Source organism: Lissotriton vulgaris, chromosome 5, assembly GCF_964263255.1.
Source record: "Lissotriton vulgaris chromosome 5, aLisVul1.2, whole genome shotgun sequence".
Classification (NCBI taxonomy): Eukaryota; Metazoa; Chordata; class Amphibia; order Caudata; family Salamandridae; genus Lissotriton; species Lissotriton vulgaris.
Window position 1 is genome coordinate 921117857 of NC_141693.1, and position 26066 is coordinate 921143922.

General features: G+C 45.7%; 1 protein-coding gene across 1 annotated transcript in view; it reads right to left on the reverse strand.

Moving 5' to 3' along the window:
- The window catches only part of LOC147711799 (gamma-aminobutyric acid receptor subunit pi-like), a 488208-nt gene that overhangs the window by 93280 nt on the left and 368862 nt on the right, over window positions 1-26066 (reverse strand). Inside the window, exons 3-4 of the mRNA XM_086920240.1 lie at window positions 2464-2531; window positions 1664-1881 (exon numbers count right to left, since the gene is read on the reverse strand). Coding sequence (XP_086776366.1) covers window positions 1664-1881; window positions 2464-2531 — 286 coding nt within the window. The remainder of the gene's footprint in view (window positions 1-1663; window positions 1882-2463; window positions 2532-26066) is intronic.

Consider the following 26066-nt stretch of genomic DNA (forward strand, 5'->3'; position numbering starts at 1 on the left):
TTTTCAATGCCGTAGGTATGAGACATGTTTCCCATCTACTTGCTGAATCCAGGCCAAAATCCTCCCAAGAGCTAATAAATGTGGCAAGATGGGGTTTTCTTGACTAGACCGAATGTCAAATTCTGAGACATGTAATACTTTAGTGACGTTTGCTGCTCTAAGACTAAAATTTGAGATTAAAAATTCTTTTGTATAAGGCTTGGTGGCAGTGATACGATGGATGTCTTGCTTGACGCAAAGTGACGTTTCCTCCTTAACAGACTTTATAGGTAAGGAGATCTTTGACCTGAAGAGAGAAATGCCTTGTTTTTTTAGAAATTTCAAGTATGTTATTTAACAATTATACTTAAAACAAAATGTGATATTTTCTTTATCGCCAACTCAACTAAAGGCATGTCTAAAACAAGCTTCTGTAGACTTAAATCATCGCCTGGAATTTTGTAGTATGAAAAAGAGGTAAGATGCTTTAGTGAAATCCGCTAATATGAAACATCTGCATCCATATTTAAGCTGGGATTTGCCACATGGGGTTAGGCACTTTTGCACTTTACTAATAGTGATATACTTCTATTAAATGTTTTAATTTCTAAATGGTATTTTACCTCAAGCGTATGTTACCTATGCCAAAATGGTACAAAGGGTTTGAAACATGTCTTATTTGTGTGGCCTGCTCTGTTATTATATAGCCGAAAGCTATTGAGACCTCTTTTCTTGAAGTTTTGCTTGCAAACCACAGAATAGACTCCCCAACTGCTATTTTACTCTCCTAATGAAATGTTTTGTTTCCAAGTTTTTAACTATTTAAAATCCTTTTTAAAGTTGTACTAATACTAATTCCTGGTCTCTTGATTTGTTAAACTGTTTAAACTAAGGGTAGTATTCTAACTAGTTTTTGAAGACGTATCCCCTATGTAATATATATTTGTGTGTCTTTGTTTTATGTGGACCTCCTAGGAGTTCCAAAGCATGAAATAAAAATGTTGAATTCTATTCCTTTCAGCGCTCAAGTTACTCTCATCACAGTACATGCAGTATAGAAGCAATGCATCTCTGGGATTTAAATTTTCTTTTTACAGTGTCACCCATCTGCCCCAAGGATTAAAGGAGATGTTTACTCCTCTTATACCAAGAAAGCATTTAGTGCCCAAAGCAACAATTCTTTAATCTGGATACAGGCACCTGGGCCTGCCTTTGGCATAGGTCACAATATGCCAGAGCACCACCCTTTAAATGGCCAATGCGGGAGACATTGGAATCTCCTGACTCCCCCACAACAGTTCCACATGGAATGATTCCAACCCTAAAAGGGTTTTAAGTCTGCACATTACCTAACTAGAAATCCATCAGCGGAGTTTGTATTTACCTCCAATGCTTATGCAAACATGCGCTGAGTGAGAACAAACCACACACACCAATATTGCACTAGTCTGGGTGGCTATTTTCAATGTTTTTGCCTTGTAATGTTTTTATTTGAATGCATGTTTATCACATTGTTTCTAAAAGTAAAGCATATTTTTTTCATATTTTAAAATGGGTCTTATGGAAATGATATGCAGCAAAATGGAAAAAAACGTTAAATTAGCAATTTAGCTGATAAAAATATTCATTAATTTATATAAATAAAATGCAGGGGCAATAGATTCGAAAAATGTGTCATACTCACCGTAAGGCGTACAGCACTGTCCCATTGGGATAGATTCTTATTAGGCGGTTTTCCACTGTGATATCATGAAGGAAAGACTTCTTTGAATCGACGATGAAAGTATCTGGTACCCACAGTAGTTCCACCAGTCGACCATCAAGGCTGAGGCTCTTATTGCCATCAAAACAGAGTCGTTCATCCGTCCAACGCTGCCTTAAAAATATTGTTGCTGTGTAATCCTAGAAAACACAATATCTCACTTCTTTACAGCAATATGTTTCTCCCTCACATCTCAGAGTAATTTAATGCTTTCCTACATACATTACATTCTCAGCACTAATACCTATAATAAACTATGCTGTTTCACTTTCATATATAGTATTCTCATTTTCAAAATCAATAACTTAAAATACCTCATTGTAAATCCAAATTAGATTTTCAACAGTGACATGTTACTAACATTTCAATAGCAAAATGAAGTGTTAAATGTTTTCAACTTTGGATCTTTAAATTCTCTGAGCTAATAGTTTTTTTACAATGTCTAATTGATACAAATGCATGCTGTACAGTTCTCTACTGTAATAAGTCTCCATTAGAACTGGAATGTTTAAATATAATTCAACATCATTTCTATTTATTTTTAATATTTGTGAAATAACTCATATATTATGAGACAAAAGTTAAAAACTGGTGTATTTTATTTTAGCTATGTATGCAGATTAAACTAATAGAGATGCACTGAATGACCCTGTGCAGGTTCAATAAATCAAAAGCAAAATATTAAGTAAATCAAATATTAGACTCAAACAAAAGCACCATACCATGTTTATTTCCGATATTGTATCAATGCTTGCAATGTCAAGACTCATTCCTACTGTAACAGGACCATCTGCGATAAAAAGAAGCATATGAAGATATTGAATTTGGTATGTATGTTTCACATTTTACAAGAAAATTGCATTGATAGCTATTAAATTCACGCAATATATTGTTTCTTAAATAATTATAAAATCAAACATACATATGCCATGCTCGTTTGGATTTCCAGCGATATTCACGCATTTTGCCGCTATCGCCGGATATTTTATCGCTTTGAAGATAAACATTGCTAATAGCACATTATCTCTGCGATAAAAACCGGCAAAAAAAAATTTCGCTAAGCTTATTTAGCAATAAATATCGCTAGTTGTTGATAATATGCCCCCATGAGTGTAGTTTCAAAGACGTGCAATTCAGAGCATAAATCTTTGAAGCTATATTTCACTTGGCAGAGATATTGGTTTGTGATGCAAAAATTGATTTGTTGCATCACTCCAATACCTATTGACCTCCAGTGGCTTCCCCTAGTTAGGAAATGTTTTAAGCTTTTCTGTCCTGACCCATAATACCATACACAAATCCTGTCTTTTCTACCTAGCAAAACATTTAACCACCAAGGAGGATCCAATGGTCTAGGAAGCAAAGACACTCTGTTGCCAGAGGTTCCCAAATGTAAGTCTTCCTTACCAAGAAAACAGGCAATCTCTGCAGCAGATATTACTGCATGGAACTCTCTACCCATAGACTATCAAAATCTCACAGCTCTCAATACTTACATGAGACAGCTCTAAACAAATCTATTCAAACAATTTCTAACCGCATGATAGAGCAATCGAAAGGGTGACAATACATTTTCAAGCATTCAGCCTATTTTCTGCACATGAAATGTTTTGACAGATAGATGTGTATATCTTCCAGTTTCTTCAATTATTGCAAATTTATTCCTCTCATCCATATCTTGAAAACCATTAGTTTTAATGAAATTATATATACAATATATTTCCTTCTAGAGGCTTTCAGTCAGCCCTCTTCATCTAGCGGTCTGTTGTTTCATTCACATTTTTCTTTCACCCACTACAACATACAGTATGGGGCAATGTTCCAGCCCACTTCAGGTTATCAATTATTAGTTTGATTGGCTATATGTAAAGTGCATGCATACCTTCCAGGCCTGGTTTCCCTATATAAATACAATAAATTAAATCAAGATTCCCCCATCATGAAGATATCCCTCACTTGGAGTATTTAGGACATGTATATGCTAATATGTTATTTGCTACTGGTTTAGTATATCACTACTTGAGATAACATGCGATTATTGAACTCTGCAAGGATGTATGAAGTTAGCTGCATTTAAGGATAGGTAGGAAAGTTGGCGGAACTTTGTTGGTTGCAGTATCAGAATTTATGCATTTGTTTCTCCGACCACAGATTTTTACAAGATATTTCCAACAGTGTAGAAAGAAAATCTACACATTTTGGTGGCAGACCGAAACCAAAAATAATAGGTATAATAAAGATCCAGGCTTTTAAGTTGTTCCTAATTTGATTAAGTGTTATACCTAAGGTTATGACTAATGGAAACGATGTATGCTAATTAGGCTAGGTTTAGATGAAAAGTCTAATTTAGGGCCTGATTATGATACCGTTCAGACTCTCGTCCAACCGGCACCATTGTGGAAGCAGGATCCCTTGACTAGAAGTCGACGGTCCCGTTGCCCGCATTATGATGCAATCGCCTTGACAGCGTTTGCAATGTGTATATTTTGCATAGCAGCGTGTGCTGCAGGCTGCAGCAAAGACCGCAATACAAATTATACACTTTTAAAACATCCCTGCACTATGTGGCAGGCACCATGTGGTGCCTGCCACATGGTGTAAAAATGTTTAGGGGCACCAGATGTGTCCCCGGGGCCCATAGCAGAGGGCCATGGGGCAAGGGAGCTCTGCTAGGGGTCCCCAAAGTCATTTTCAGCCTGCCTTGAAAGAGCAGGCGGAAAGGGATGTCCTAATCCCAATGGCAGTGTATGAGCCGGCACCGCCATCATAGCAGGTAATAGGAGTCCAACCGTCCCCCTGACAGGATCCTTCATCCTGTCGGAGGCAGTGGTCTTTCCCCCAACAGCTGAGCTCCAACCTCATGCATCCTAATGCAGCGGTCAAATCCAATGGGCTGGATGGCAGTTGGACTGCCACCGACTGGCCTGACGATGGCGGTTCCACCGCCATCAAAATCAGGCCCTAAATTTATTTGATTATTACCTTCAATCTTTGAACTTCTTGTAAATGATTCTTGTCTCCAAATTCATCAAGAAATGTTGTTTTCAATATAAAATTCAAGGGTAATTTGGGTCCAATTCCTTTGCATGAAAAGGAGCATCAGACTGAGCAATTCAGTAGGCATATTCTGCATTCTGCATTTTTAACACAATATTTTCAAACTAAATGGAGAAATACTGGGTTGCCCCTGCTTTATTGATAATTGGTCAGCTATGACATTTGATGATCACTTTGAATGTGTGTCAGAATAAAAAATTTACAAAATATATTTTTGAGATGTTCTGTGCAATAAAAACAATTCATTAATAATAGATATTGTAAACCAACAGATGACACAGATTTTTGGGAACAGTCTGTTTTTTATTGTTTTTTCCCCAGAATTTTGGAGATATAAAAATGATCTTATGCTGAAGATAAAAGAAAAATGGAAACATGATCGTATTCTGAAGATACAGTAGGCACTTGGAGAGCTGGATAGTGTTTGGTTTCAACAGGCATTATCACTGTCAATGGGTCTGGTCTTGGTAAGCTGGTGCAGTCGTTACATTTTGTATTCCTAATTGCAAGCAAACGCCATAAGATTTAAGAAAAACATTAAAACTATGCCTATGCCTGAATGGTGCAGCTATGTGCATGCTATGATAATGTACAATTTAAAAATAGCCCTTTAATGAAATTTTAATACAACAAAAAAGGTGCCGCCAAGCAGGTAATTGTACTTCTGATAGGTATTTAAAACCTTTTTACTTTAAATAAACATTTACAAGAAAATTAGATTGTAATTGGCGCAAAGCAAATATGCTTTTGGCTTTGAATTACTATAATGACATAAAATAACTGCACAAGCATGAGTAAACAGAAATAAAAGAGGTCACAGAGTAGAAAAAAAGTATTGGTCACTCACAGAGCAAGAGTAGTTGGATTACCCACTGTCCTATGCGCTATGATGGTGTCACTCATACACGCAGTCACTCATCATTATAGCCACTGATATATGCATTCATAAACCTATACAGAAGCTCACACACCGCTACTCACCCATAGAGTTACTCACACACCTAGTCAGTCACCAAAAGAATCAATCACACTGCCATTTACTCATTATACAGTTACAGACACACCAACAATCATTAACCCATATAGACACTCATGCAGCTACTCACCAACCCATGCTGCCACTTACACACCACCTAACAGACTGATACAAACATTCACTCAGATTAGTCACTCACCCATGTATTCAGTAAGACACTTTTAATCACTCACTTATACAGTCAGTCACGTACCTACTAAATCGGCCATTCAGCCACTCATACACCCACTCATTCTTCAATACACCTTTGCGTATATATATATATATATATATAAAACATACTTACATTTTTCAGAAACACGCTGTCACTGGATGATGTCATCAATGATGTCATCAGTGATGTTATTTGAGATGTCACCAGTGATGTCATTGACCATGTCATGAGTGATGTAATATGTGACATCATCAGCAGTGTATTGCGGGGGAGCGAGTTATAGTTAGCTCAACTAACTATAATGGTTGAATTTTTCTGGTTTTGTACAAGTGAAATGTCCAACTAACTATAACGTCCCTAAAACCTGTGCTTTTTTCTGTGAATTTCTAAAGTTTTGTAAATGCTAATTTCTAACTATAACGTCCCTGAAACCTATGTTTTTTAAAATATGAATTTCTAAGATTTTTTTAAATGCTAATTTCTAACTATACCGTCCCTGAAACCTTTTTTTCACTGAATTTCCAAGGTTTTATTAAATGCTAATTTCTAACTATAACGTAGTTGCGTTTGCAGAGTGGTGCAGAAAGGGGACTGGGCCTCCGACCAGCACTCAGGAATTCCACTGTATTGACTTACAGGAGGTACTAGAAGGGCTACTTGGCCCCCAAAGTCCCTCAAGAGTAAAGTGGACTTCATTCCCCAACCAGTACTGTGCCAGGAGGTGCATTTTCAGAGTGGTGGAGAAAGGTGAGCATGACCTCCGAAGACCTCAAAGCAGGCCACACCCTCTTTGCCCACCAGTCTGCAAACGTGCTCCCTGGCGTAGTCTTGGATAGGGATTTAAGTCCCCTTAGCTGCTGGGGGTCGTTAGGGCCAACTAGCCTACCTGACACCTCCAGTAAGCCCCAGATAGTGGGATTGCAGAGATGTGGACACAGGCCCTGCAACCTTTCTCCACCACTCTGCAAGCAGGCCTCCTGGCGTGCTCTTGCTTTGGGGAAGAAGTCCCCTTGCCTCCTAAGGGTCCCTGGGGGCCAACTATCCCTCCTGTTTTCTCTAGTAAGCCCTACACAGCTGGATTGCTGATACTTGTCTGAGGCCGCGCCCCCTTTTTAGACTACTCTGCAAATGCCCCTCCTGGCGCACAGCTGCACGGGGGATGAAGTCCACTTTAGTCCTGAGGTCCTCAGGACGCAAGAGGACCTCATAGCCCCACAAGCAATGCGCAAAGATGGGCATTTTTAGAGTTGTGTAAACAGGGGCATAGCCTCGAACCACCTCTCAGCAATCTAGTTGGCCCCTAAGGGCCCTTAAGATTCTAGGGGACTTAATCCTCGAATCTAGAATGCGCCAGGAGACACATTTGCACAGTGGTGCAGGGAGGGGGTAGGGCATCCGGCCAGATGCCAGCTTTGTTTTTTTTTAATTAGTGTTAGAAGGGGGGCTGTGTGGCCCCCCTTCTCTTAATATTTTGTGAGCCCTGTGGATCCCATCCCCTAGGGCCTGACCCGTTACATTTATTTTTTTAAATTGGATTGGGGATGCGCAGCCCCTCTCTGGGGCTAATTTTGGCCCTGGAGATCCCCTCTCCGGGGCATGGCCTCGTTTATTTTAATTTTTTAAACATTTATATGGGAAGGGGGCCACGTGGGCCCCCTTCCCTGGGTCACTTTTGGCCCCGGGGACCCAATCCCCCGGAGTCTGGCCTTGTTTAAAAAAATATATATTTATACAGGAGGGGAGCCGCCTGACCCCGCCTTTCCTGGGACACTTTTCACCCTGGGGACCCCATCCCCCAGGGCCTGTCCTCAACATTGGGGACCGCGGGGGGAGTCCCAATGCCCCCACGGTTCCTAATGGCTCCCTGCCTTCTGCGGGAGCCAGCATTGCTTTTGGGCAAAGGGAGCTGCTGACATGCAGCTCCCTTTGTCCAAAAGAAAATCTGCTTCACCTCATGAAAGCAAAAGCAGTTTTTCTGCTCTCGCTTCCCTGAGTAGGTGGTTGTCCCCAGGGCAGCATGGGGGGAGAAGCTCCCCGAAAATGTTGTATACTAAAGCCCCAGTAAGGTTGCGGTCCCCAGGGCTGCAGAGGGCCCATGTGCTCTGTGCATTATCAGCAAATTCCCGGGGAGGTGGTGGTCCCCATGGCTGTTGTGGCCCCGTGGGCCCCCGCTACATAAATCCTGATTGCCCCCTGGGCCTGGCTCACCCGGGGGCTAAAAAAAAAAACCAAAGCGGGGTGGACCACACTTCATTAAAAAAAAAATATCTACCAGATTTGCGCACCCGATGCGACTCTGGACGAAAATAAATTGAAGAAAAGGCTTTTTTTGGCCCTGAGGTTCCTGTGGGAACCCCTGACCAGGTTTAGGGGGTCATTGTGTTTTTACCCTGCCCCCTTTTTCTGATTTGTTATCATTTTTCTTACCTTTTCTCCTGTAAATCGGTACCAAGTCACAAGATGGCTGCCAACACTTACTGGTTCTAAGTGTTGGCAGCCAGCCAATCAGAAACAAGCTCGTGATCAGCAGGCTTCAGCCAATCAGATCTTACGATTCTCAAATATTGATATCTGTAAATGTTTACATTTCTCAAAAACTACTGCAAGTACTTACACCATTTAAAGAAAAGAGTGCTTTCTGGACAAAAAGATACCATTTTGCCAAAATGTGTGTAATTCCATTCAGCAGTTCGGACAGTAGCCGTGTCTAAAGTTTCCTATGGAAATTTACATGGTGAAAGCACGTTTTGGGACCCCCCTCTTTTCTCAGCCCGCTTGACAAATCACCCCGAAACTTTCAAGACAGGAGCTGACAAGAGTCCCCATTAGTTTTCAAAATGTTGCGAAGATTCGTCAATCTGCGCCAAAGATATTGACAAAAGAAAATACTCTTTTTTGAATAGAAACAAAGGTTCTAACTATAACTACCTACTGACGACCGTCCTAACTGCAATTCTGCCGGAGTCCATCACCGGTGTTGCGAAGTGGAGGAAAACTTTGATATAAATTGGCTGCATATAAAAAAAAAGTTTGCTTTATTTAAAAGCAATCATTGATATTGTGGTCTGCTGCCACATGCCTGTGAATGTAGGCAATTGTAGTGAGTCACAATTCGTGATCTACTTAATGCATATTTGTGAGGTAGGTTCAATTGAGACCCACTAAGTTTCAGTATTTTGTGAACAGACCAAGTATTACATAGGTCCGTTGAGCAACTTGCAATGCATTTTGTAGGCATCAGTGCACAACTGCAACCACTTATAAAGAATGACTTTTGTACATTTAAATTAAGAAATAGGAAATTACAATTTTTTTTAATTTTTTTTATTTATTTATCAGAAAACAGCACATTACAAAGCGCACGTAGCCATTCGCCTACATCCCTTCTCGGGCCGGCAGTAGGCCACGCCGTCTTATCAATGAGGCAGGAGCATGACAAATGGAAACAACATAGAATAAGCCCCAACTTCTAAACAAGCAAGTATACAGGCAGAGTCGGGAAGTCTCCGGTAGGCCAATACTATCGATAGTGTAACGTGCACTGTGTATATATTGACATATCTATATAATTTTAACATTTTCTCCCAACATGATCCCCACTCCCCGAACCCCACCACCCCTTAACTGGTCCCTAGTCTGTGTTCTCCATGTGAATTGGCGTGTAATCTGTTGGTGTGACATGGCATGTGCTGCTATTTACATCCTAAAGTGTCCGAGGCTACTCCCGTGTTCTTGCACTGCTGGGGGTGGCGTAACTCCTACAGTGCCTGGTTGCGCTGCCTAGCCAGAGGTGTCCCTGCTGGATTCAGGCCGGGTCCAAGCGCGCATCCCACCCCTGTTCCTCCCCCTCCACCGATGCTGAGTCATCCTCGTCCACCCTGGAGGTTAGATAGGCTTGATATAGCCCCCAGAAGTTCTTGGGGCGACTCCGGGGAGGCAGTAATTCGCTATACGTCTCCGCTTGCGTGTTACAATACAACATGTCGCTGGCCCATCGCTTCAGTGTCGGCAGTGGGCCCCTCATCCAGCATAATGCAACGACCCGCTTGGCGAGTAGCATGCCCATGCTGACCAGTTTTCTCACCGGTACTGGTACGTTCCTCGCATAGCCCAGTAGGGCGAGAGCTGGGTCTATTTCTAAGTCTAGTTCCGCAATTCTGCTCATTTCAGCGAATATGTTGGTCCAAAATCTCCGAACCCCCGGGCACAACCAGGCTACATGTAGGAAGTCTGCAACCTGAGCGTGGCATCTCTCACAGCCGGGTGAGTCACGGAGACCATACCTGTGCAGCCTTTCCGGTGTGTAATACACCCGTTGTAAAAATTTAAAGTGGATCAGGTGGTGTCTTCCGTTCAGCGAGATCCGTCTGGAGGCCGCACAGCAGTATGCCCACATCCCATCGTCAATGTGGGCGTCTAAATCAGTCTGCCAGGCCAGTTGCGCCCTCGTGTACTGCAGTGCCGTATGGTCATGTCCTATTCTATAAAGCTTAGAAGTGAGCTTCTTCGGTGACTCTGTGTCTATGACATACACTAGTTCCGGTATTACAGGGGGTTCCTCCATGTCGGGGCCTAGTTGGTCTAGAAGGGCACTACGCACTCTGTGATACTGGAAGCGGTGAAGCAATGAGGGACGATCCCGCCCTCGAGTCAGCTGGTCCCACGTCTTTACCTTCCCTTGCTCAAAGAGATCACCCAATGTGCGTGCACCCAGGTCACTGAGGGCCCTGTGTACACCCGGTTCCGTCAATGTAGGAAGCCACAGTGCCCAATGGATCGGCATATTGGGGGCATACAACAATACTTTATCTTGCCTCTGCAATATGGAGTGCCAGGCGTGGTTAGTAGACAGGATAGAATCCAGCGTTCCTACTCTACGGTCGCTAGGGCCACAGATAGTTGCTGGAAGCGGGGTTGGGGCTGCGAATAGTCGTTCCAGAATCACATGCGGAATGTCCGGATTGCCATGTATCCAAGTGTGGAGATGGGAGGCCTGCGCAATCCTATAGTAGCGCTCTAGGTCAGGGGCAGCCAATCCCCCTTGCTCGTATGGCAACTAAAGCACCTTCCATTGAACTCTAGGTTGTTTCCCGGCCCAGGCGAGTCTCACGAGGAGTTTGTTTAAGGTCGTGAAGAAGGCTTTAGAGAGGACGATCGGAAGGTTATTAAAGAGGAACAAAAATCTCGGGAGGACCACCATTTTTATCAAGGCAATGCGGCCCATCAGGGAAAGCGGGAGCTTAATCCAGAGCTCAACATCATCTGCGAGTTTGCTATATGCAACCCCGTAATTTTCCCGCAGCATAATATCAGGATCTGTATGTAGCGTTATGCCCAGGTATCTGATCGGTTCTGTGGACCACTGGAGCGGGTATTCCATCTCGAAGGGTTTGGTGACAGGGGTCAGAGGGAATGCCACTGACTTTGGCCAGTTGACTTTCAGTCCCGAAAGGGCCCCAAACCGTACAACTTCCCTCAAGACCGATGAGAGGTTGTTCACCGGATCTCTGACGTACAGCAAAGTGTCATCCGCGTACGTGGAGATACCGATCTTGTAGGTAGGGTAGTTGATTGCTTTGTAGGAGTGGTATTCCCGCATCGCGCAGGCCAACGGCTCTGCCACCAGTGCGTAAAGAAGCGGCGAGAGGGGGCAGCCCTGTCTCGTGCCCCTGCTTACAGTGAACGACTCCGAGACTGCGTCACCCAGACGAATTCTCGCGGTAGGCTGATGATATAGCGCGCCCAGTAGTTGGAGGAATAGGTCTCCCAGCCCCAGCTTCCTGAGTACTCTGCGCATGAACGCCCACTCCACGGAGTCAAACGCCTTCTCCATGTCTAGGAAGACTGCAACGGCCTTGGTGTCATGTTTTGTGTGTTGCATGGCTCCCATGACCGTTCGGATGTTGTACGTGAGGTTCCTAGCCGGAATAAAACCCGCTTGCTCCGGGGCCACCAACTCAGGGGCCACGAGTGCCAATCTGGTTGCCAGTACCTTAGCATATAGCTTCGCGTCCACGTTGATAAGGGACAGGGGGCGGTATGAGCCTGGGAGATCATGCGGTTTGCCTGGTTTTAATATCGTTACAATGAGTGCTTCTCTCATAGAGGGCGGCATAGCACCGTACTCGCAGATCTCGTCAAAGAGGGCGGAGAGGTAGGGCAACAGCTTTTCTTTGTACGCCTTGTAAAAGGCCACAGTCAGTCCGTCAATTCCGGGCGCACTTTCGGACCTCATGCTGTCTAGAGCGCCCGCAATCTCCTCCCGGAGTATGGGAGCCATCAGGAATTCCCTCTGCCAGTTCTCTAAGAACGGCATTTTAATATAGCTTAGGTAATTCTCAATTTGGTCCTCCACCCCCGAAATCTTGCTGGAGTACAACTCCTGGTAAAATCCTTTAAACTCCGCTAGGATATCTTCCTCCGTTGACAGCGTCGCCCCACCCGCCGATCGCATTTCAGTGACCGCCTGTCTTCGCCTGGCGCCCTTCATAATTCTGGCTAGCAGCGAACCTGGGCGGTCCCCCTCACCGTACGTGCGGGCCGTCGCGTACTTCCCTAAATGCCTGACCTCTCTGTCCGCCTCCTCGTGGAACTCTTTCAGGAGCTCCTGCAGCGTCCCATCTCCAGTCGGGGACGGGTCGGCCAGCCGTTGGCGTTCACACTCCGCAATCTGCCCCTCGAGATATGTCAATCTGTTCCTAATGGCTTTCAGGACACTTGAATGCTTTGCCATAACCACCCCTCTAACGTAGACCTTAAATGTCTCCCACACCATCCCGAAGCTGTCCACTGTGCCTACATTATTGGCAAAGAACATATCTATGTCCTCCCCTAGTTCAGCCCTAAATGTCTCATCTAACAAGGAGTATGGTGGAAAGCACCACGTGAACGGGGTATTCTCGGTTTTGGGGTGTTCAGTACCAACAATATGGGGGAGTGGTCCGATAGTGTCCGAGGGAGCACCCTGCAGTCCCTCACCATCGTTAGCAGTGGAAATGCGGACAGCCAATAGTCTATCCTGGTGTGGATGTTGTGGTATGCCGAGTAGTGTGTGTAACCCCCCCGAGCACTGTGTCTCTCCCTCCAGACATCCACCAGACCCAGTCTCACCATCTCCACTTGCATTTGCTGCGCTGCCGCTGCCGGGCGCCGGGTGGGTCCCGCCGATCTATCCAGCTCCGGGTTAAAAGTGAAGTTAAAGTCCCCCCCCCAAAGCATTCTATCTGAGGGCCAATCGACACAGTGTCCCGCTACTGCTGCATAAAAGTCGGGGGAGTCGTAATTCGGGCCATACACATTCATGACTAGCAGGTTATGTCCCTTACCCGTGCATTTGCTTAGCACAAAACGACCTTCCGGGTCAGCTCTTAGCAGTGTGAGGGATAGCTTGGATTTAGGATTAACCCATGTGAGAACTCCCCTAGCGTGTGAGGTGAAGCCTGCGTAAGTGGAGTTTCCCTGAAGTCCTCTATGTGTGAGCATCCTACTGTTGTTGGGTAAGTGTGTTTCCTGCAGCAGGGCCAGGTCTATGTGATGTCTTTGGAGGTAGTGCAGCACCCTGCGGAGTTTACGATAGTCATTCAATCCCCTCACATTCCATGTCAGCGCCGTAAGGGTCTCAGTGTTACTCAGTAAATCTCCGTGTGGTGTGCGGAGTGATCACTGCTGGTATTTGTCCCGCCCTCCGCCGTGTGCCGCCACCACCAGTCACCTCTGAGGAATGTAACATTGCAGAACACATTATGGACCCCCCCCCCGAACTTCCCTGAACCCAGAACTGGCAACCCGTCCCACCTCCCACAGTCAACCAACCCCAACCTGGTGTGACTGAATCCCCTGCGCAGCGACGGCCCGTGGAGGGAGTTACGGTGGGGCAGGAGGGCGGGAAGGGGGAGGGGCAGGGTGGAGGTTGCTAAAAACCGGCATATGGATAATTGCAGGTAAGTAAACAATTTGATTAATAAAACGAATTTCGTAGTGCGCCTTGCATCGCAAAATGTAATGCAGTGCGAGCTACGAAATTCGTTTTATTAATTAAATTGTTTACTTACCTGCAATTATCCATATGCCGATTTTTAGCAACCTCCGCCCTGCCCCTCCCCCTCCCCGCCCTCCTGCCCCACCGTAACTCCCTCCACGGGCCGTCGCTGCCCCTGCGTCCCTCCCCCCCACCCTCTAGCAATCCCATTCAACAATACCCCAAACAGGCTCAACCTGAGCTGTAACTGCTGAAAGCGCTAGGGCAGAGGTAGCCTACTCAATCCTTTGGTCGTCCACTGTCCCTCCTGGACCTCCGTGCAATGTCTATAAGCTGCTCCTACGCCAGCGCCCTATTCGTGGAGACCAGCAATCAATGGTAAGCAAAGTGTTCCGACAAACTGTCCGGGCCCCCACCCCCCCGCCCCCCCCAACCTCACCGGACCTGGCCCGTGTCCGGCCCCTGAGCGGCTGTCCTCGCCTAGGGCTGCACTGTGTCTCAGGCGCGTGACCCCAGGGGCACCAAATCAAAACATTCAGATCTCACCCACTTTACAGCGTCCAGTAGATCAGCAACTCCTGCAGTGTGCTCCATGCGGGAGTCTTCCGCATGTCCAAGTGGGGGGGTGCCATGGGCACCCCCGCAGTAGCGGCTCCCTGATGTGACCCAGAAACTCCCCTTCTCCTCAGTCCTGTTCCTCCAGATCCTCAGTGCCAGTTTGTTCCGTAGAGCGCGTCTCCGAGCTTCCTCTGTTCTCCCTAATCCACACCTTCAAAGATTTTTGCAGTTCTTTGGGATCTGTGAAAAAGTGCGAGTGTCCCTGTCTGTTTATGCGCAACCGCGCCGGGTACAACATGGCGTAGTCCAAACCAAGGTCCCTTAGCTGTTGTTTGTACGGAACGAAGCGCCGTCTCTCCTCCTGTACTTTTGTGGTGAAATCAGGGTATAGAGATATGTCCATTCCCTCGTACTGCAGTTTCCCCTTCTCACGGGCCGCTCGAAGGGCAGCGTCCCTGTCCCTGTAGTTCAGTAATTTCGCTATTATTGGTCTAGGATTTGCGCCCGGTGGAGGCCTTGGTCCAAGGGTGCGATGGGCGCGTTCCACTATGAACATTGGGGAAAAGGTGTCGTCTCCCAACAGTGACTTCAGCAGCTTCTCAACAAAGAGCTCTATCTTACCAGTTTGGGTCGACTCGGCCACTCCCGTTATGCGAATGTTGGAGCGCCTGGAACGCGCCTCCAAGTCCTCCGACTTCTCTTGGATTACCTGGAGCAGGCGGCCAAATTGTTTACGGTCGGTATCCCACTCCGTCTGCGCCTCTTCAGCCTCCGTCAGTCTGCGCTCGGCCATATCAAGCCGCTCCGCATGTTTATCCACTCTCTCCGTCATGCGGTCCATTTGATACGCCAGCGCATCAACCTTGTTGCCAATGGCCGACATGCCCTCTTGCAGGCTCTTCTCCATAGTCGTAAGCATCCCTTTTATTTCCGCACATAGCGAGGCACCCGGATCGTTGGTTGCTCCCGGAGACTGGGAGGCCGGAGGGTCTGGTTCCTTCTGTCGTCGTTGGTCGAACGACAGTTTCGACTGCGTCCTGTCCCCCTTCACCATTGTTGCGTTCCCCAGGCAGGCTGGGCACCTCGTGTATAAAGATAGCACAGGCTTCTAGTACTCTGCACGTGGCCTTCCGCTGGGTGCGGGCCGTCACAGGGGGTCCGAGGGTCTGGCAATATGGTTTGTGTGTCCCAGCGGGCTCCGCCCGGGCTGCAGGCCGAGCTGTTGTCTAGCCGGGTGTCCACTCCCCAGCCCCAGCGGTACTGCCCGAGTCCCCTGTGGAGCACAGCACGTGTGGGGGGGGGCCCTCGATACTCAGGTAGTCTCTCGCTCCCCGAACTGTTCTGCGCGCCCTCGTAGTGCTGGGGAGCTCGCCCGCTGGAGGGCCCTGGGTGATCGTACCTTGCCGGGGTTCCACTGGTGCCACGTGGTGCGTCACTGTCCCCGCAGCTGGGCCGGCGTTTCTCCGTGGCTCGTGTCTCCGGGCGCCCCCAAAGGCTGTCTATTGGGGCCCCCTTGCGTGCTGCAGAAGTGCTGAGGAACCGGAGGGTCAGCCTCCGCTGGGACCCGGATGGGCCCGGGTCAGCCCCTCCGCGCTGCCGCACGTCGGGTCACGTATCTCGGCCCCGGCACTCAGGAAAGGTCGGGGATCCTGGCCTGGTCTCGCGCCACCTCGTAGACGAGGAAAAAGAGGGTCTCCGAGCACGCCGCGCTCCCAAACTTCGGTCGGAGGTGCGTTAGGGGCAGGGTCGGCAATTTCTGCCGTCTTCGCCGGGTTTTCACTGCTGGGCAAGGATCTATGTCAGATATTCGGTGACTCCGACGCAGAGCTCTGCTCTTACGCGTCCACCATTGACGCCGGCTAGCTCCACCCTCCAGGAAATTACAATTCATTATTTGTAGCCATTTACAAATTCTTAAATGGAATGTTTCTACATGATAGCCTTATTGTTTTATGAACAGCACTTAACAGCAAACTCTCACTCCACAAAAGGTAAAATGCTATTTTAGACATTATTGTGTTAATATCATGTCCATTTCTGAATGAAATTTGATTTCTGGTAAAAAATCATACTAATAGTGATAGCAAACATAAATATCCTTCATCGTGATGCTTCATTTGTTGGAACGTTCACAGCAAATAAACCCAAATATTGGAAAACATCAAGCTCATCATGAACCCTACCTTCAAGGATCCAGTCTGGCCCTCACCCATTAGAGTACTTCAGTGCCGTTGGCAACCCTTGCACATTCCCAGCTTCTTGGCAAAGCCTTCTGATTCCTTTCCCTTTCACACTCTTCAAAGGATTACTTGCATGACTGGTTGATCCGCATGCTTTCATATAATACATTATCACTACCCTAAAAGGAAATCTTCATCTTATCAAATCACGTGGGAAACTGTCATCACACACATCAGCCACTCACATTCCTCAGGTTCAATAATAAAGCAGTCATCTCTGACTCCTACATTTCCTGCCCTTATCCAGTCAGGCTTCAGATGGAGGGCACAGCTCCAAAGTTGTTTTAATGATCATCTGAGATCACCATCAGAACCTTTCTCAGTCACCATGACTGACAGAATACAATCAGTTACATATCTACCCTAGAAGGAGTCAAAATATCATGAGTAGCCACCCCCAACAAGGAACAAGATTCCAGATCTCACCATGGTCTTAAGCACCGCTATATCACTAGTCATCCAGATAAATAAACTACAAAACCGTCTTGATGACTGCAAACATAGATCCAGATATTTTGACACTTATAAATGTATTGCCAATCAACCACTGTACCTCTGAACCACAAATGAGAGAGAAAGTTAATATACTTTCAGGTTAGAAATAAAAAATGAATGTATGCTGGAGAAATGCTGCATAAAGCATAATCTAACACGTCTCGAATCCAATAATGATCAACAGGTCTACAGGCACATACACGACCCTTGCAGCATTACAGACAATAAGTCACACTTTCTCACTCAACTCTTTCACATAGGTAATTCTACACGATCATTCTCCAACCACTCTCCAACTATAAACTGGTCCACTTGTAATTGTGCCAGAATCTTAGAGTGCTAAAATGCAACACTCTTGGTAGTTGCACATTCTTCAAATGTCAGATAAAATACAATACTATAACAAGAACATTCATTAGAGATCTTGCAGTGTGGTAAAGATGGTCAGTAGCTAGAATGACATAAAAGCATAAATAACTGATTTCCATTTGGTAGAAGAGTTGAAGAACATGCTGATGGAGAGTGACTTGAGTGCTTGTGGTGGGGTTCAAAGTAAGTGGATGGCTTGTAGCTGCAAGGTTTGCAGAGAAGGAGAAAACATTATTGTTAGATGAAACGAGCATGAGGGACCAAAGCTCCACACATTGTCAGATGTCCCCAATTATTTATTTTGGTCTGGATGTGAGGTGTATGGGAGGTAGAGAAGAAGAATGTGGGACAGACCCTGGGAACACTAACATTTAGGATGTTAGGAAAATATTAGGACAAATGCTGGAAGAGAGATACATTAGGGCAGAGTGACAAGGGGAGATCCATAGGAGAGCTGCACTTGCTAAAACCATTGAATTGAGGGAGGAAAGTATGTTTTGCCAATCACCTCTGCTGAATGCAGCAGAGAGGCCCAAGAGAGAAGACAGGTGGTACTGAACTTGAAAATACGGATGGGGCCTTCATCTCAGTGGAGTAGAGTTCATGCATTTGAGATTGAAGCAACATTATAATTTTATGGAGGTATAGGTTTTAATCCTGTTAGAAAAATTTATTTTAAGCATAGATGACCCAGATTTTCTGGATTTTCTGGAAGATAGGGCCTGAGCGAGACGAAGGGGGTGGTAATCACCCGCTGTGAGTTTTTGTATAGAAATCTCTCTAATTTTCTACCAAGCATACAAATAGAGGTTCTTTCCAATTTCTGATCCTATGGATGATAAAACTAAGTCATTCATAGGAGTGGAAGATATATTCTACTATTACTACACACAAACACAACCACACACACACACACACACACACACATCTGTCTATAGTTTAAAGACATGTGACCAAATTCATGAAGTGTAGCATTCAGCAGTATTTGCAAAGTAAATGTGTTTCACCACACTGCATACACCTTTTGTGCTGAATGGCACTATCTACTTCTTGCATATTTTCTGACACACTTCCTATATCAAGGTTGTGATTGGTGTTCTGTTTATGATGTCTGCAGCAAGCAGTTCTAGTGAGCAGGTGATAACGAGAATGAAAGACTCCAGTTTAGGGCATTGCCATAAGAGGTGTGTGAGTGTGCCCTAATGTCCACAATGATCCCAGCATTGCCCTCCTCCCGTAGGGTCCCAGGTGGTGCTCCTGGCTGGGGTGAGGTACCAATAAAAGGCGATCTTCGGGAGCATTGCTTTACTAGTGATGTTAAGGGAGGAGGTTCTTGCCTGGTGTAAAATATCACTACACTCTCTATCTGTCAAGGGGCACCCACACTCTTCCTCCCATCTAGTTCACGCAGGGGAGTTGAGGGGGCTCAGAGGTGTAACCAAAAAGGCATTAAGATCTGAGAGTAGTTTTTTGTCTGTGGAGAAGTGAGAATCCACTTCTCAAATGCTGTCAGTACCTTACTAGCATGTTGACGGATCCACGGTTAAGTCACCCAGTGTGCTACCATAATATATTGCCATCATGCTGTGTCAGGGAGGCCATAATATGTCTGCAGTGTAGAAAAGCACTTAAACCCATCGGAGTTAAACATATTCCCCACTCGTTTGCAATTAGCTTAAAGTCTGGATTGCCTATCAGTGGTGTTTGTGGGGAGATTGGTGTGGAAAGACCATGTCAGATTTGCATCTTGTCCCAAACTCCAACTGTGGATCTCATTACCGGGGAGATATGAACACCAGCTACCCTGTTTGGTTGAGGCAACCAGGGTATCTTTGAGATGTGAATGGCCATGATTGCCTGATCTATGAAATACAAATGTTTTTTCACTAGGGTGCAAGACCAATCCACCATGTATCATAATTGTGCCGCCTGGTACAAGCAGCGCAGATTTGGAATTCCCAGTCTCCCTACTGACATTGGGAGGAAAGCGCAGAAGCTGGCCATCCGTGTTCGTTTGCCCTCCCAGATGAAGTTCCAGATAAGTAATTTTAGTCTGACCAGTATACATGGGGGAGGTTGGAGCGGCAGAGTTGGTATGACGTATAGGAGTTTCAGGAGTAGCGTCATTTTAACAGCTGCTATGCCCCTGAGCCAGGAGAGACCGTGGGAATTCCATTTGGTGAGGTTCGCCCTCGTGGTCACTAATAGGCTCCCATAATTATATGCAGCAGTGGTCGTAGGCGTGGGATGTACCTCTATCCCCAGATATGGGATCCCACCATCTGCCCACCGGAAGGGAAATTGGCAGGGGCGCTCCTCCACTAGGGCGAGAATGCCAAAACATAAAATGGTATTAACTTTGGGTTATTTCCATTTTATATTTCTTTCCATATTGGGGCTAGGCGGGTGGGCGGAGCTGCCAAGGCAAGGCAGCAGTGGTTTGCCCACTCCTAAGTAAACATGAGTGGTTTGGTCCCCCCTCTTGGGCCAACCAAACCAGTCAGGCACACTCTGCACTTATCCATGGAGGCTGCATTGCAGCCCACATGGAGAACATGAAATCCCCTACAGTCCCTGGCTGGGTGACATCTCGACCAATCACAGCTCTCCACTCGAGCATTGTTATTGGCTTAGAGAAGGGGAGGCTGCCTGCTTTCTGTTCCTATTGATGCAGGAAAGCAGGAGCAGACGCGGGATCCGAGCCGGCAGAAAGGTAGGTTTTAATATTTTTTTATTATTGAACTCCCCTCCCAGTGCGACGCCCCCACCTGACCCCTCGCCGATCCCCCCACCCATGAGCCATGACTGCTGCGACTGATGGGCACGAAGCCGGGTACTCTCTGGCTGGGAAACAGTCAGGCCTAAGATCAAGGACTTATGTGGATTGATTTTAAAGCCAGGGGCCTCTCCAAAAGTGGCCAATTCCATGATAATGGCTTTCAACTAATTATATGGAACAGTGAGAGAATCAAAAGGACATCATCCGCATATAGCATAATCTTATGTTCCCTGCCTCCCATAGGGATGCATGCCACGTGTGGATTGGTCCATATTTGCTCAGCAAATGGGTCCATGTGGAGACCAAAAGCTGGGGGACAGGAGGCAACGCTGTCTGGTTCCCCATTAAGAGAATGTAGGCAACCTCCCTCCGTTCACACATATTCTAGCTTGGGGATCTGAATAGTATGAATGAACCCAGCTGCAAAACCACTGTCCAAGGCCTACATGCTCCAGAACCCGATGTAAATAGGGCCAGTGCACCCGATCAAATGGTTTTTCAGCGTCGACCGTTAGCTAAAGGGTCGGTATTCATGAATGTTATAGCTAGTCCAGGAGATGACATAGTCTTTTCGTGTTGTCGCCACACCCTCGCTCCGGAATGAAACCGGCCTGGTCAGGATCAACCAGTCACAGGGCGTAAAGGGCCAGCCTATGGGCCAGACCGCTCGTAAAGATCTTTGCGTTCACATTTAAAAGGACGATAGGGCAATAGGAGGCACAGCTTTTGGGGTCCTTGCCCATCTTAGGGATCACTGTAATGGTGGCTAGGTGCATCCAGTCTGGCAACATGCCCATCTCACCACATGAATTGAACAATCGTGCCAGAACTGGGGTCAACTTCGTGCCAAAGACCTTATAAAATACTTCTCTATAGCCATCTGGACCTGGTGCTTTATTGGGCTATAATTTATGTATGGCAGCCAGTACCTCCCATGCTGTAATGTCCAGGTCCAGGGCTGTAAATGTGGTTGTAGTAGCATTGGGGGGGGAACACCAGATATAGATACGCCCTAACCTTGTCCCACAGAGGTTTGGCCTTATAGAGGGTCTTATAAAAGGCTCTAAAGGCATCTGCTATGTCCTCATCTTTGTAGTGCATGCAGCTGTCCGCCTCCTGCACATCATGGATTCTTCGATCCATCGCCTGAGCTCGGGGGCAGTGCTCCTAATATTTGTAGTGTATTCTAAGCAGTGCATACTCCGCTCTTTCGATATCTATCATGACATTAGCAGCCTCCAAATCTTTGATCTGTGTCCAACTGACGGCGCTTAGCTTGCCTTTCCCTAATATAGCCTGTGGTTAAACCAATAAAGTGGCCTTTAATTGCTACTTTCAGTGTTTCTCACAGTGTAGAAACGGCAGACTCAGGTGTGTCATTGATTTTGAATACGTTTATTAAGACCGTCAGAGCGTCTGCGCATATTTTATCATTGGTGAGGAGTTTGGCATTAAATCGCCAGTTAGGGGGAGGGGGGACATCCACTAGGACTGAACCACAGGATAATGGGGGAATGATGGGTGAGAGCTGCAGCTCCACTATCTACCGAGACCATATCTCGGGTATCCCCTGGGGTTATGAAAAAGTAATCAATGCGTGGTACGTCTGACGGGCAGCTGACAAGAAAGCACAGCTTGCTGAAGATTTAGCATGTCTGGCAGCACTTGGGCATCTTCAAGGGGGCATATCATCTGGACCTCATCCCATCACACAAACTGGAGGCGAAAAGGGTGACCCTATTTATTTATATCTAACGCTCTAGGCCTGCAAGATGTCCACTTGTGGTAACAAACGACCGTGTTGTAAAGCCATGCATGGTGAATGTATGCGCAGTAACGTCATACATTCCCATATTCCACTTTCACTTCCAGAAAGATGTACTCCCTACCCTTATAATGAGATGTGTGATGCAAAGTAGTGCACACAGCCTTTTGTACTGAAATATCAACAAAGCAGAATCCTTCTCTGCAGCTGTGAAGTGAGTCATGGCTCTCCATGTTCTGAACTCTGAATTATAACGTCATATAACTTAACAGTACTTGACAGTCAAACTAGCTATTCATCCGCCCGTGCAATTACCCTGCAGTTCTCAAATTGATGAAGTGCTTCGATGTAAAGCTTTTGGTTGATGTTTTGTTAAATTATTTTAACAGCTTTTTATGAAGCACATAAATCACCCACAGATCTCTTTGTGCTAGGAACAAAGAACTACTGATAACTCTCTGACATCAATGATTCTGACAGTCATACTTTTTGTATTTTGGGAAAGGAAAGCAGATTTCAAATCAGCATGAAATGGGGAATTAAGTTGACCCTTTGGCATCACGTAGGGAATAAACCTGTGGAGGTCAAGTTAAAAGTGCAGGAAGATATAAATGTAGCAGACTTGAGCAGAGCATCAAGCTGCATGCTGTCATCAATCTCAGTTCCCCAGTTAACTTCCTTGACCAGAACAGAGCAAAGTTCAGTTTTTACTAAAGGGATGGGGAATGATGATCACTTCTGCCACCTACAACTAAAATCGGTTATTATCAGTTAAGCTTTCGAGACTTGCTTCCCACACAGTTATTGGCAACAACTTAATCTCCTGAAAAATAAACAACAAGATGCATTTACCCCCCAGCCGAGGCATAATCTGAATACTGTCTATAAAGATGTATATATGGAGGGTATGGGCAATGATGAGCACAGCCAGTAGAGCTACATACATATTGAACAAACGAGGCAACCGAGGAGACTCCTGTGACACTCCACAGGGGATATTAAAGAAGCGCGAGGTAAAGAGTTCTAATACCTACTGCAGAGTATAAGCGCACATTCATAGGAAAAAAATACATTTGAAGCTTATTTGACAATGTATTTTCTTTATAAGAGTACAGGCACCAGCATGCACAAAAAGGGAACCAATGTTTAACTTATTTTTCATCTAGATGCATTTTACAGAACCATAATAGAGTTCATGAAGGGGGTCGAGCCACCTTATAGTGGCGATTTGCCCTCCTCGCCATGGTCAAAGTCTTCTTGCCTAATATAGAGGTGAGTGCACAGGAGAGGATCATCCGGTTCCATGGCACAGACCTTTCGTCTAGCAGCCAGTTTGACACATGGTCACAAGCATGGACATCGATTCTCCAAAATTCCAGGCCTAGCGAAAGTGATCTCACATGCCCTTTGAAATTATGTGACATCATAGGAAGGGACATCACATAGCATCCCCCATAGCAGCATTATTTGATGGGATGTCATGTGACTATTGATCCTCATGACATCATTGGTAACACTATCACCAACGTTTTTTTAAAAAACTACATTAACATCAAAATTTAAATCATGGTTCATAAAATAACAAACACTTGTTTGAGGAGGTAGAAATCTATTTTGGTTATTACACATATTTCTAATGGGTTGCTATCATATGAAGGATGCAGATATCCTATGCCCAGTGGCAGCTATCATTCTCTAGAAGTCCATACTGTACTACACAATTACAGCCCCTAATATCCAATTACTGCTGTCAATGCCAATTGCAGTGCCACATAAAAGGCACAATTATGACTGAAAGTCACATAGATCAGGAACAGCATCGGCTCTAGCAGTTCAGGCGTTATAGATACTCATAGGCATCTGCTAAGAGTCCTAGGGGTGATCCAAGAACATTTTTAAAAAGTGGGGTTAAATTTGGTCATTGGTGTGCCAAGCCAATGTAACCTTACACTCCCCAGAAGTTGACCACATTTTTCCATATCGTATTGTGGGTGCCCTCTGTATGTCAATACGTACCTCCATTGTGCCAAAGCCAGCATGTTGTCATAGGTACCCTCAATGTGAAATGGGTGTACCCTTATGCCTACAATTACAAACAGTATGGCAGTGTCAGGCGTTTTTCAGGAATTACGAACATTACGGTGTCATAATTTTGTCAATTTCACACACACACTCACTCATTTGCTCATACATGCACGCACTCTGTGTGTGTGTGTGTGTTGGATTTTTGTCATTTTGGTCCTGTTTTATTCAGATAAATATTGGCGTTCTTTCTAGTTTGGACCCCTTTTGGAGTGTTTTCACTGTGTTACTGTGTGTATGTACAAATATTTTACACATTACCTCTTAGATAAGCCTGATTGCTCTTGTCAAGCTACCAAGTGGGTGAGCAGGGGTTGCTCTTGTCAAGCTACCAAGTGGGTGAGCAGGGGTACCCTGCTGTGTGACTCCCTTACTAGAGTGAAGGTCCCTACTTGAACAGGGTGCAATCCACTGCCAACCAGATACCCCATTTATAACACGGTGGAATCCAGATTTTAGGGCCAGATGTATGACCTGCAAAAAAGTGCATCGCAAATTGTGAGTCATTTGTGACTCGCAATTTGCGAGGCACTATTTTGCATGTACAACAGTGTGTTTAACACTGTTTGCGATTTCCAAAGGGGTCTCAAAGTGCGAGGCTCGTGAATGTTAATGAGCCTCTCGCAATTTGCGAGCCCATTGGGAATGACAGGGATGGTGGCCTGCTGGGCTCAGCTGACCACCATGTTTGGGACTACTTTTTTTAATAAAGTAGTTTTTTTTAAAAATGCAGCCAGTTTTCCTCAAAGGAAAATGGGATGCATTTAAAAAAGAAAAATGAAACTTTTCAGTTACATTTTTTTAAGGGCATGCAGTGGTCTCTGCGACCACTGCCTGCTCTTGAGAAATATTTTCCAACATACTCACAAAGGGTAAGGGGTCCTCTGGGGACCACTTCCCCGTTGCGAGTGGTTACCACATTCTTGAAGTGGCTGGTAACCTGCAAGTGTTTTGCGGCCGCAAAAGACATCGTAAAAACACTAGTACATAGAATGTTGACTCGCTATTCGGAAGGGACGCCCCTTCCTAATAGTGAGAGTCGCAAATGCTATTTTGCACGTCAATGATTCGCAAAATAGCATTTGTACATGCTATTACCCTTTTTTGCAGCCGCAAACGGGAGGTTCTCCCATTTGCGGCCGCAAAAAAGGGTCATACATCTGGCCCATTATCTTTAGTGGAGCCATGATCTGACATCCCAGAGGCCAAGTGTTAAAACCGCTCCATCCAATCTATCCAGCCAGGCCCTCAAATGGCAGAGGTCTGTCGTTCCAGTTGCATGTCCAATTGTTATAGCTGTCTCTGGGAAATGCACAGATGTGCTCCCCCATCCTCCCGTTTTGAATGGAGTCAAATTCAAAGGCACACAATGAGGTTTAGAGCAGAGAAATGCCCAGTTTGTAGAATCGTGAAGTGGCACTTCTAAGCTATTAATGACAAATCCCTCTTTACCAAAGGAGAGGGTTTGACATTGTGAATCCAATGATAGGAAACATTATGAGGCTGTTCCACTGTAAGCCACTTTTGCAGCTTGAAGTAATTTCAACCATTCCCCATGTTAACCTAGTCATTGCGAAACACACATTGGTATTCTTCATTTCCTGGATAGGGAACATATATGTGCACCTGCCCTGTCGGTCACCTACCACTTGCTTCACCCCTTAAGACTTACCCCAGGAGTGCCCTAGTGGTAGTGAAAGGTCCCCTCAGGATTGGTCAGAGGCTTAGAAAGGCCAATCTGAGCATAAGTGCAATTGCGCACACACAGGCCTGCATTAGCAGACTTGCCACATGTTTAAAAACCTCATAGTT